Below are 13,927 nucleotides of genomic sequence, written 5' to 3' on the forward strand. Positions count from 1 at the left end.
TTTGCTACAGTGTCACTATTTGCTACAGTACCGAGTTGGTACAGTGCCCGAGTTGATACAGTACCTGAGTTGCTACAGTGTCACTATTTGCTACATTGCCGAGTTGCTACAGTGTCACTATTTACTACAGTACTTTTATGAAATTGAAACGGGCGTAACTTTCAAAACGTAACTCCGTTTTTGATGAATAAACTATCGTTAGAATCGTAATAAAGAATACTTTTTAATGGTAAACTTTTAAGAAACTAGATCAAACTGTTTTTGAGCCGGAAAAGGAGTTTTAGTGTGTATGTCGTGTTTTGCACGCACATGTATGCCATTATTGAGTGGAGTCATGATGTAGACTCATAAAATTATAAATATATGGTGTTATGACCTAGTTAATTGTATGAAATGATTATATTATTTATTGAATATGTACATTAACTTTGTTTATGTTGTTCTCAGGTTATAAGGACAAGGAGGAAGCTCGGAAATAATAACTGAGCAGTTGCTGGTAATTGGTGAGTGGGTCTATCTCCGGATAGAGCTTAAGTAGCATATCATGCTACTGTGGTTGACTCTTTTACCATGCATAGTGTAGAAATTGCCATGTTAGAATAATATAGTATGCCTGATGTTGTATGTGAATTATGTGTACACTGTGTGAATGGCACCAGTCGGGCCTAGGGAGACTGGGGACTCGAGACCGTGCCTAGGAGAGGTTAGAGTCCGTATGAGGTCAACCGTGCCTAGGGGAGGTTGGGTCCATAGGCTACTGATTGTAGAGTATAGTGTGAATGATGCATCCCCTGCATCTGGATAACTATACTGTGAATTGAGTAGCAGGGACTATCGGTAGACTCAAGTCCGATCAGCTAGGAGTCGTGTGCTCGTACAAGCCGCCGATCCTCGTATTATCTTATTGTATGCTAGTTGGTAGTTAGCAAGTACTGTTGTTAGTATATAGCTTGTGTGTGGCTTAAGCTATATCTGTTAGATAGATTCCATTCACTTAGCGGTGCGCTAATCCCCCACATATACTCCCCTTGCAGGTTTAGGTACTGCTAGTCGGGAAGGGTGTTATTGCAGAAGACATGTTTGACAACCCAACTCTGATGTGGACTTTTGTATAAATAATGTTTTGTGATAACGTAACACCGTTGTGTAAACTTAAACGTAATGACGTGACTTATATTGTGTTTGTTAATAAAGTCTTCCGCTGTGTATTAAAAAAAAAAAATGGCCGGTGTTACAAGTTGGTATCAGAGCATGGTTTGCCAGCAAATACGTGCTCGTATTTTTTTCCCAAACCCTGAGGCAAGTCAAACATGTCTGTGGGAGTGGGGGCTAAGTGAAAATAGGATATACGTGTGTTAGTTGTGATTGAACTAACTGTTATCCACTAAGCTTTTGTGTGAGCTGTTTTGTAGCACAGGTATGGCTGATAGAAACGCAACTGGCCCCTCCAACCCCGGAACATTCAGAGCACCAGAAGAGGGTGTTGAGTCGGATGATGATCAGAGTAGTTACATCCTTCAGTTAGAAAGCAAGCTAAAAGAGGCTGAGGACAAAATTAATGAGCTTGAATTGGCGAGGCATTCTGGAAATGATGATACACCACCTGGATTCCCAACAGCGCAATCCCAAACGATACCTAATGTGCCCCAGAACCAGTTTCAGAATCAAATACCTAACCAATATTATATGCCACCACAAAACACCTTTACTTACCAAAATTCCATGATGATGAATCCATACCAAATGCAAATGTTCCATCAACCTTACATGCAACCACCCAAAAGATGTACGTATAAGAACTTCCGTGATTGCAAACCCTCCGAGTTCTCTGGAAGTACTGATCTGACTGTAACTCTCAATTGGTTGCGAGAAGTTGAAAGGGTATTTGAAGCGTGTCAGTGTGAACCCGAGCTGAAGGTAACATATGCTAGTAGACTGTTGAAAGGTAGGGCTATGATTTGGTGGGATTCTTTGATTTCTAGTATACCAAAAGAGCAAGTGAGTATGGTCACATGGGAGCAGTTTCATGGGAAGGTGTGTGAACAATATTGTAATCCATTTGATATGAACCGAATCAAGACTGAGTTTCTTGAAATGAAGATGACACCTCAAATGACGATCGATGAGGTAGTAGAGAAGTTTATGGATAAACTGAGGTTTGTACAACAATGGGTGCCAGACGAAGCGTCTCGTATTCAGCATTTTGTTAATATCATTCTGCCTGAGTACAGAACTTTTGTTAGAACAGCTACATCATTGTCTCAAGCTATTGTGATGGCTAAGATGGTAGAAAGTGATGTTCAGGCTGCCAGAAACAGAATGTTTGGTAATGTGCTACAACAAGGTGGGCAAGTATCTGGTCAATCAGGATCTAAATTCAAGAAGTCTAGTGTGTTTAAATCGAAGGGTAAAAGTGGTCAGAGTAGTACTGGATCTGGATCAGGTAAAGGGAATTGGTGTCACACGTGTCGATCTTCTCACAGTGGTCAGTGTTCTGAGGCTACAAGAAGATGCTTAAAGTGTGGTGTTGTTGGGCATGAGTCTTCAGCATGCCCGTATCCGAATAGTGTGTGTTGGAGTTGTCACAAACCAGGGCATCGTGCAATTAGTTGTCCGTCGAAGAGTGGTAGTTCCGGGGCAGGGTCAGGGGCGCGTTCAGCATCAGCTGGAGGGTCAACTGCCTCGAGTGGGCAGAAGAGGAAGAACCCTCCAATAGCAGAGGCTAGAGCTTTTCAGATGTCGGTGAAAAATGCTGTGGCAACCGACGAAGTAATCACCGGTATGTTTCTAATCAACTCAATACCTGCTCGCGTATTGTTTGATTGTGGTGCCAATAGGTGTTTTATGTCCCTAGATTTCTGTGCTAAGTTGAATTTACCAGCTACTGTTTTACCCAAGCCGGTTAGTGTAGAAGTAGCTGATGGTAAGACCACACCCGTCACAACCTATGTGACTGGGGTTTGTATAGAGATCGAAGGGAAGTCTTTCCCTGTGACTTGTTTAGTGTTACCTATTCCTAGCTTTGATGTAGTTCTAGGAATGGATTGGTTGAGCTCGCTTAGGGCTAATATTAAGTGTGATAGGAAAATGATTACCTTTCGTTCGACCAATGGAACCCGTGTTGTGGCCCGAGGGGAGCGGGGAGGGTATAATTTTCTGTTGATAACCATGATGAAAGCGAAAAAGTCGATGGCAAAGGGTTGTGAATCATTTCTTGCATATGTGATTGATGTGAAGAAAGAAAAGAAAACAGTGGCCGATATTCTGATAGTATCAGAATTTCCCGAAGTGTTCCCAGATGAGTTACCAGGTCTGCCGCCGGTAAGGGAAGTTGAATATAAGATTGAATTGGTTCCTGGAACAACTCCAGTTGCAAAAGCTCCATACCGATTAGCGCCGTCTGAAATCCGTGAAATGATGTCACAGATTCAAGAACTATTAGATCGTGGGTTTATCCGACCGAGTTCTTCACCGTGGGGTGCTCCGGTATTGTTTGTTAAAAAGAAATATGGGTCAATGCGTATGTGTATTGATTATCGTGAATTGAACAAAAGAACAGTGAAGAATAAGTATCCGTTACCTCGAATAGACGATTTGTTCGATCAGTTACAGGGTGCTTCATTCTTTTCTAAGATAGACTTACGATCCGGATATCATCAGGTCCGTGTTGCTGAATCAGATATACCGAAAATAGCGTTCAGAACAAGGTATGGTCATTATGAATTTATTGTCATGCCGTTTGGGTTGACGAATGCGCCAGCAATCTTCATGGATCTAATGAATAGAGTGTGTCGCCCGTTCTTAGATAAGTTTGTGATTGTGTTTATAGATGATATACTAGTGTATTCAAAGACCGAAAGTGAACATGCTGGACATCTGAGACAGGTTTTGAACATGTTGAAACGTGAACAACTATTTGCAAAATTTTCAAAGTGTGAATTTTGGTTACATGAAGTGTAGTTTTTGGGTCATGTGATTTGTGCCGAAGGTATAAAAGTTGATCCGATAAAGATAGAAGCGGTAATGAATTGGAATTCTCCGAAGACTCCGACTGAGATTAAGAGTTTTCTGGGATTAGCCGGTTATTATCGCAGATTTATCAAGGATTTCTCGAAAATAGCGGGTCCGTTGACTAAGTTGACTCGTAAAGATGTAGCCTTTCGATGGACTGATGAACAGGAAAAGGCTTTTCAGATTTTGAAACAGCTACTGTGTCAGGCACCAGTGTTAGCTTTACCAAAAGGTTCAGACGACTTCGTGGTATACTATGATGCATCATATGTCGGGTTGGGTTGTGTATTAATGCAAAGAGATAAAGTAATCGCCTACGCCTCGCGACAGTTGAAAGTTCATGAGAAGAATTATCCAGTGCATGATCTTGAAATGGCTGCAGTAGTGTTTGCTTTGAAACTGTGGAGACACTATTTGTATGGAACCCATTGTGTTATATGTACAGATCACAAGAGTTTGCAGTATATCTTCTCACAGAAAGAATTGAATATGCGTCAGAGACGATGGCAAGAGTTGATCAAAGATTATGATTGCGAAATTAAATACCATCCGGGTAAGGCAAATGTGGTTGCAGATGCGCTAAGTCGTAAAAAGTCAAGTGAAAATGTGAAATTTCTTCGTTTGAATATAACTTCAGATTTGATTGACAGTTTAAGAACCATTCAGGCCTGTGCTTTAGAGGACGAACATATTAAATCTGAACAAATGACCAAACGAAAAGTGGACTTAATTGATGACTCACGTGGACTAAAGACCTTAAACAATCGTGTTTGGGTGCCTAAGCTTGGAGATTTGAGGGATTTAATCATGACAGAAGCTCACAAATCCAGATTGACAGTACATCCGGGTAGTAATAAGATGTATCATGATTTGAAAACAGTGTATTGGTGGCCAACAATGAAATCAGATATCGCCCGTTATGTCGAAAAGTGTCATATATGTGCTCAAGTGAAGGCAGAACATCAGAAACCTTATGGTTCGTTACGTCAGTTACAGATTCCAGAGTGGAAATGGGAACATATAACGATGGATTTTGTGACCAAATTACCTCGAACTCAGAAAAGACATAATATGATTTGGGTAATAGTGGATCGCTTAACTAAAAGTGCTCATTTTCTTGCTACTCGTGAAACAGCTTCGTTAAGTGAGTTAGCCGAATTGTATATAAACGAGATAGTTAGTCAACATGGTGTGCCATTATCGATCGTTTCAGACAGAGATTCCAGATTTGTGTCAAATTTTTGGAATAGTCTTCAACAGAATTTGGGTACACGTATGAATTTAAGTACAGCTTATCATCCTCAGACAGACGGTCAGAGTGAAAGAACGATACAGACTTTGGAGGATATGTTAAGGGCTTGTGTGTTAGAATACGGTGGTTCGTGGGATACACATTTGCCGTTGGTCGAATTCGCGTATAATAATTCATATCATTCGAGTATAGGGATGCCGCCCTATGAAATGTTATACGGTCGCCGTTGCAGAACTCCGACTTGTTGGTTAGAAGCCGGGGAGAAACAGTTTGCAGGTCCCGAAATTGTTCAAATGACAGCCGAAAAAGTTGCAATTGCGAGAGAAAAGTTAAAAGCCGCTAGAGATAGGCAGAAAATGTATGCTGATCCGCGTAGACGTCCAGTAACCTTTAATGTGGGTGAACGAGTGTATCTGAAAGTTTCGCCGTGGAAAGGGGTTATCAGATTCGGTAAACGTGGTAAGTTAGCACCGAGATTTATTGGTCCGTTTCCGATCAGTGAAGTGTTGAATGATCAGACTGTGGTGTTAAATCTTCCGTCAGAGTTATCTGGTATTCATAATACATTCAACGTGTGTTATCTTCGTAAGTGTAAAGTCGACGATGAAACACAACTTCTTCCTTTAGAAGATTTAAGGGTTGATTTGAATAAGAAATTGGTGGAAGAGCCGGTCCGTGTGGTTGACCAAAAGGTGACTAAGCTGAGAAAGAAAGAGATTCTGATGGTGTTGATTGAGTGGAAACACAGTTTGGGATCTAATCTTACGTGGGAAACGGAAGAGTTGATGAGAAAACGCTACCCTCGTTTGTTTGACCAAGACCAGATTCCGAGGACGGAATCTTTTTAAGGGGGGTGGATTTGTAACAGACTGAAACCCGGGCTAGTTGTAAGTTGCCTATTTTGCCCTTAGGGTTTGTGCTTAGTCTTAAGTGCTTTTATTTTAATTATTTTATTAGTATTTTATTATAATTGTGTTGTGACCACTTTGTGACAAGGGTCTCAGAACAGGTTGGTTTATTTAATTTGGACTCCGTTAGGACCGCCTAAGGAGATACGAAAGGTTATCAGATAAGATAACTGGTAAATACCCGTGTGTTGTGGGGTATGGGTTTTAATACCCACTTAAGAGTGTAAACTGCTTCTATTTTCTCATTTCTAGACTTTTCTCAAACAAGTACGTACCAAACTTATCTCATCTCAAACCCTAATTGATCTAAGTCTTAAATTGGATTATGAGGCTTTAAGGATTGATTCATATCATCCTTGTGATCATTTATCCAGGTTTGTTAGCTTGAATTCGTGCTTTAATTCATAGAAATTGGGTTTTGGGTGTAAATGGGTTTTTGATGAATTTTGAGCTTGAATCTTCATATTATGTGTTTGTATGTGTTAATTGATGTTAGAAATAGGTTGTATATATGTTTAGTAGCTTCCATGTGCTTAAAAACGGATCAAAAACACTCAAAAATCGAGTTTTGGGCGAAAAATGCTCAAAATCAGCGTAAGAAGTTCGAAACCCAGTTGCTACAGTATTTTGCTACATTATTTTGCTACAGTACCCGAACTGCTACAGTGTCACTATTTGCTACAGTGTCACTATTTGCTACAGTGTGACTATTTGCTACAGTGTCACTATTTGCTACAGTACCGAGTTGTTACAGTGCCCGAGTTGCTACAGTACCTGAGTTGCTACAGTGTCACTATTTGCTACAGTGCCGAGTTGCTACAGTGTCACTATTGCTACAGTACTTTTATGAAATTGAAACGGGCGTAACTTTCAAAACGTAACTCCGTTTTTGATGAATAAACTATCGTTAGAATCGTAATAAAGAATAATTTTTAATGGTAAACTTTTAAGAAACTAGATCAAACTGTTTTTGAGCCGGAAAAGGAGTTTTAGTGTGTATGTCGTGTTTTGCACGCACCTGTATGCCATTATTGAGTGGAGTCATGATGTAGACTCATAAAATTATGAATATATGGTGTTATGACCTAGTTAATTGTATGAAATGATTATATTATTTATTGAATATGTACATTAACTTTGTTTATGTTGTTCTCAGGTTATAAGGACAAGGAGGAAGCTCAGAAATAATAACTGAGCAGTTGCTGGTAATTGGTGAGTGGGTCTATCTCCGGATAGAGTTTAAGTAGCATATCATGCTACTGTGGTTGACTCTTTTACCATGCATAGTGTAGAAATTGCCATGTTAGAATAATATAGTATGCCTGATGTTGTATGTGAATTATGTGTACACTGTGTGAATGGCACCAGTCGGGCCTAGGGAGACTGGGGACTCGAGACCGTGCCTAGGAGAGGTTAGAGTCCGTATGAGGTCAACCGTGCCTAGGAGAGGTTGGGTCCATAGGCTACTGATTGTAGAGTATAGTGTGAATGATGCATCCCCTGCATCTGGATAACTATACTGTGAATTGAGTAGCAGGGACTATCGGTAGACTCAAGTCCGATCAGCTAGGAGTCGTGTGCTCGTACAAGCCGCCGATCCTCGTATTGTCTTATTGTATGCTAGTTAGTAGTTAGCAAGTACTGTTGTTAGTATATAGCTTGTGTGTGGCTTAAGCTATATCTGTTAGATAGATTCCATTCACTTAGCGGTGCGCTAATCCCCCACATATACTCCCCTTGCAGGTTTAGGTACTGCTAGTCGGGAAGGGTGTTATTGCAGAAGACATGTTTGACAACCCAACTCTGATGTGGACTTTTGTATAAATAATGTTTTGTGATAACGTAACACCGTTGTGTAAACTTAAACGTAATGACGTGACTTATATTGTGTTTGTTAATAAAGTCTTCCGCTGTGTATTAAAAAAAAAAAAAAATGGCCGGTGTTACAGTACATATAACTTAATTGGTTATATCATATCTCATGCTTTGAGATGGGTTCTAATGATACGCTATTTGGTTAGCGTATAGAAAACTCATTTTTAAAGAAGAACCAAACACCATAAACGTGAATAAAAGCATAAAAATTAACCAAGTATAAATGCGTCAGCGAATTGCGGATAGAAGACGCGGACATCGAATAAAGATGAAACTTATATGACGAATAATATGACATGACACGTCAAAGAACCTTTGACCTTTTTTGCCTATAAATAGGCCACGTGGATTTTATTGATAGGTAGATTACATCGCTTTGTCAGAGCGGAACTTTCTCTCTCTACAGAAGAACTTTCTCCCTCTAAGTGTTTGACCAAGTTTGACCTTGACTGGATTCGCAGCTTGACTCTGGATCCGGTAATCATTGTTAATACAGAGAGATTTCAAGAGCTTAAACCGCTCACCGTTAACGTGATTGTGAATTGCACTCGTATCCTATCCGTGATCTGGATTTGGTACGATTATTTGACGCCATTAAATATAGTATTTGTAATTTCGAGTTTTAATTTATAAGAGTTAAGGTTACATTAAATAAAAGATACATGTGTAATAAGACTAGGAAACTACTACATGCTATATGAATCTCACTTTTTCGTTCGCTTACTCCCGTCAAGTGGGTTACAAGATCCAGTCGGGGTCTTGTTGCAACAGCACTAACTTTGACTTCTCTTGTTTGCATCTTCACATAATCACATATATAATTAACATATAAAGGGTTTATTAAGAGCTCGTTCTTATACCAGATTGAACAATAAAGCTTCACTGGTTCTACATATTAGTCAACCATATACATAAAGTTAAACTCTAACGGACTACAAATTTATAATTGGGCTTGGTCCATGTAACCTAATATATCAATCTAATAAATTTAAAATGTCGTACCAACTCTTTAATCGTACCAACTCTTTAAATTTTTAAACAGTTACATACATCGAAATATCATAAAAATTGTACTTGGTTAATTATGGTGAAAACGAAGCGATATTAATAAGCTAATCAAACATGAGTAGTTATTACAAATACAAACGAAGGTTAATACCAGTGGAGATTCTATTAACCAAATTTAATGAGGTCTCGATTTTTTTTTAGTATTAGTTATATTTGAAAGTTATTTTAATGGTTGCACAACTTTAAAAAATTACAAATTCAAAATATATATAAATAGTGGTCTTTTATATACAATTTAAAAAAATGTTATTAATTCGAAAAATATATGAGATCATGATCATGTAGTTAAATTTAGCGATGTCATATACATTTTAAAACATATTTTCTACAAAAAATTTTTAAACTAGTGATTTCCCGTGATCCTTACGGGTTAAAGCTTAGAGTCGCCACTGGTTAATACCTCCTTCATAGCACGTACGCACCCATTTTATGGAAACAAAAAATTTTGCACCCTAGTTAATAAAGTGTGTATTTTTTTTTCGAATGGAAAAATATTATAAAACAACCGTCACTCTAACGAGACACTAGAGAAGGGCGCACTGAAAAAAATAACATACACGAAAGTTACAATGGCTTTGAAAACCACTCCGACCAACTAATATTGAGTTTTCCTCTATCAGTAACCCAATTAAACGAAAACATACAAATTGAATCAAATAACTCTTGTTTCTTCAACATATGAGAGGCAAAAAGAACCGTGTTCCGATACTTCCACAATATCCATGTAGTAGCTGCTACAATAGCAAACAATCGCATCTTCTTATCCGACGTCACGTGCCAATCATCGAACCACACTATCCATTCGGACCAATCGGAGAATCTTAGCCATTGAATATCCACCCAAAGTCTAACCCTTCTCCAAATCTCAATAGCGACTTCACAAAGGAACAAGATATGCGAAGAAGATTCAACCTGATACAGGCATAGCACACAACCGATTCGTTCAATATCCATACCACGAGACGAAATATTAATACGAGTCGGGAGCCTATTGAAAGCCACTCTCCATATAAAAACGTTCACCTTTCGGGGCAATGTCTTACACCATCTGGTTCTTCTCTGTACCACTAGGCAACGAATGATGATCAATACATCGCCTAGTACTAGCAACCTCAAATACACCATTACTGGATAAGGAACAATGCCAAGAGTCATATTCACTTCCAAAAACAAGAGGACCAATATCCGAAATTAAATTTGCAAGTTGAGAACCTGATCGAGTACCATCAATATTTCTGGACCAATCCCATATCCATTGCTAATGTAGTATCATATATAATGCTATAATGTTTGTAGGATCGTTTAGGTCCACTAACATATCGGAAATTCTTCTAATTAAACGTATATACATTTCATTTAGTTTTTCTCATATCCGATGTGAGATACACATAAAAGTTTTAGCTCTAATAGTTTTTATCTATCACATGTTTGTATGAATATAATGGCGAGAAATAAATAAAAATTAAAAATAAATAGTTAAAATAAATAAATACTTAATTAAAAGCAAAAAGCCAAGTAGGGCCAAGGAGGATGAGAGCGAGAGAAGGCGATGCTTGGTAGAAACGGGTCAAACTCAAAAAACATACATAGGAATATGGTTGGCTAGTTTTTATGTCTATATGTGACTCTATGGGAAAACAAATAAAATATTTTTGACTAGTATAAAAAAAAAAAAAAATATTCATATCTTAAATTTAGATAGATTTTGCTATAAATAATACTCCATAAACTTTCCGTCAAGTTCAAAATTTTCCAGAAAATAAACATAAACATATATAGAACAAATAAATATAAATACAAATAGAATAAAGAATCTAAATGAGTTGCACATACGAATAGCAATGAATCGAATATGGATCAAATGATGTCGTATTTGTATCTATATTCATTTAATTTTTATTCATCCACATCTATTATTCATATCCATTTAATTTCAGTTTATCTATTCATATTCATATCCAGCGAGTTATGCGGGTTAATTAATATTCAATGGATATTAAAAAAACGTTATAATATTTTTCAATATGTGATAAAAAAAACATGGATATAATAAAAATGTATATATAATGCGCTATAATTAAAATCTATCTAAAAAACGTCTAATTTTGTTCCAATATATAACAAAAGTGTTAAATTTTTATTAAACATAGAGTATGACAAAGTTAATGTGTAAGTTAAATGTTTTTTTTTAATTAGATTTACGTGTATTATTGTTATATATTATAGTTAATCATTATTGGTTGCAAGTAAAATACATGTGTAATGTTAAATCTATTTTTAATAGTAACTTTGATCACATATATATCTATATTTATGTATCTATAAATGTATTTCGGGTACTAATGGATATATCAATAGATGAAAGTTTTCATTCATATTCATATCCATATCCATTTAGGTTAATCAGTATTCATATTGATTTAAATTTATCTATATCCATCACCAATCGGTGGATCGAATGAACTTCTGACCTCATCTTAGGAGAGGTAGGTTACCAATCGCTGGACCACATCACAACTTCTTTAGGTATTAACTTATAACAACCTATTTAATGAAACGCAAACAACGTTGAATGGTTGAGTACTTCAGAATATTTCAGAATATTTTATTAGTGAAATTTGAACACAAGATTTTTATTAAAACTTAAGTCTGAGTAAGAGGCTTAATGAATGCAATTTCAATTACACACTCCATCCAATAGCAAACTCAATTGTTTACCAATCATGGGCTTTGTTTATATATACACTTGGGCTCTAGCAAGTTACATAAGATCCAACGCAATTCGTATTTCCTAAATATTTAATAGTCAATACTCCGTATAAATTAGAAACGCAACCCCGGAATACTAATCAAGATTCAAGATGCAAACTATAAGACGATATATTTTCTTTTTGTCTAATGATAATTTCTGGTTATTAGAACTTAGTATTAGTATTGATAAAAAGTACAATAAATTTGTAGGATAGTATGAAACTTATATATATTTTAATTAAATAATTAACCGGTGATTGTTAGTTAGTTGAATTTGATAAGTGTACATATAAGTATCGTCATCGAAATTAATAAACCCAAAATAAAAGTAGAACAAAAAGTTAAGAAATTACAACAAAAGACTAGATGTTTTGATGTTAACGTATAATCTAGTCCAAAATTACAGTTATAAAGTTCGAACTTAATCGTAATTAAGTATTGTATTTTTTTTTTCGACTTTCAACTTTCCTATGCATAGGTGCACGAGAAATCCAGAGTTTTATCTTCAACACTTCAAAAGTTGCAAATTATGTAACTTATAAAACGATAACCACATCCAACTAAAAAGTAAATCAAAGCAAATGAAACATTATCAAGATTAGAATAAATCAAATAAATGTCTTATAAAAGAAGTTAATTTGAATAAGAGAAACAGAACATAATGAAAGTATGAAACTATACATGGTGCACAAAAGCTTCTAAAAATCTAAAAGTAAGATGAAAAAAAGAGCAAGTAAAACAAGTTCGTTCATGATCGTAAACAAGCTTTTACTTCTTCAAGACATTCAGTAGAACATCGTTTTGAACTTTGAGATCTTGAACATGTATTATGGTAAGTTCCACCAACAACCCATGTTTCTTTTACAATATCACATGAAAGTTTGTAAAAATCACCCTCATATTTCATCAACTCCATCAAATTTTCACTTTTCTTTCCATCACCATGTTGATAGTTATTATCATCACTATCATCATTAACATCAACATCATCATCATCATCATCATCATCATCATCGTTATCACCTTCTTCGTCCTCTAATAACCTTTGCACTGGCGCAGAACGAGACCTCATCAGCAAAAGTGCATTTGATGGTGGCACACATGGACTTTGATCAGCTTCATCATCAAATTTAAGTTTACCAATATCTTCTTTTTCAAGTAAACTACAATCTTGATCTTGATTCTGCTCCAAAACTGTAAACCACTTTGAAAATGCACTTCTTGATGACCCCCCTTCATCATGATCCTCATCATGCCCATGATCATGATCATTATACCCACCAAACCTCATTAGTTTTTCGACATGATTAACATCATCTTCTTCATCATCTGAAGTAACATTGGCATTTGGAAATGCACCAAAACATCCCAAATCAAACTTAAAACTCCTTAAAGATGCCAAGAATTGCATAGATTCTTTCTTAAACCCTATTGTTTCACCCCAAATAGGCTTCTTTCCATGTTTGTTGTTGTTATGTCTATCATGAATCCTCTCAATTTGTTCCATAACAGATTGCCAATTCTTGCATGATCTAGACTTGGATCGAACCTTGATCTGTCCGGCACATGTCACTTTTGGAGATGTGGGCTCTGATGGTCCAATTTGATTTCCTCTAGACCATAAACCACCATCACTTTTGGATGAGGTTCTTGATGGGCTGCAAATCATTTTCGGCATTAAGGTAAGATGTGATCTTGTGGGAAAACATACCAAAAGATCTGTTGAAGGAGCTCCTTTTACTTCCCTTCTTTTCATCTCTTTCAAGATAGACTAGATCAATTGTGTTCTTGAGGTCTTGTTTGTTTGATGTTGTTAGTGATTAGTTATCTTAAATTTTGTTGTTGTGATAAAAGTGGCTGGATTTTGATTGAAAATGACATAAAACGGGAGTTATATGAAGCTAGCAGTGTGACAAATACTTTTATATAACCATCTATATTTGCACTTTTTTATGGCTACTTTTTTCTACATCCAGATGGGGAATTCACAAGATAACTTCTTTCTACCACAGCCGTTAACTTTTTTTTCTTTCTTTATTATATACTCAGGTAGTATTTAGTA

At 36.6% G+C, this 13,927-nt stretch overlaps 2 protein-coding genes across 2 annotated transcripts; both read right to left on the minus strand.

Moving 5' to 3' along the window:
• Positions 1-9,678: 9,678 nt before the first annotated feature.
• LOC139847413 (uncharacterized) lies at positions 9,679-10,269 on the minus strand. The gene has a single exon (XM_071837085.1). It carries the CDS (start codon positions 10,267-10,269, stop codon positions 9,679-9,681), a length of 591 nt encoding a protein of 196 aa, XP_071693186.1.
• A 2,288-nt stretch (positions 10,270-12,557) lies between these two features.
• LOC139850633 (uncharacterized) lies at positions 12,558-13,650 on the minus strand. Its single transcript, XM_071840186.1, has one exon. The coding sequence runs from the start codon at positions 13,619-13,621 to the stop codon at positions 12,614-12,616; it is 1,008 nt and encodes a 335-aa protein (XP_071696287.1). The 5' UTR covers positions 13,622-13,650; the 3' UTR covers positions 12,558-12,613.
• Between the last annotated feature and the right edge of the window lie 277 nt (positions 13,651-13,927).

The sequence above is a fragment of the Rutidosis leptorrhynchoides genome, chromosome 5 (genome assembly GCF_046630445.1).
Source record: "Rutidosis leptorrhynchoides isolate AG116_Rl617_1_P2 chromosome 5, CSIRO_AGI_Rlap_v1, whole genome shotgun sequence".
NCBI classification, from domain to species: domain Eukaryota; kingdom Viridiplantae; phylum Streptophyta; class Magnoliopsida; order Asterales; family Asteraceae; genus Rutidosis; species Rutidosis leptorrhynchoides.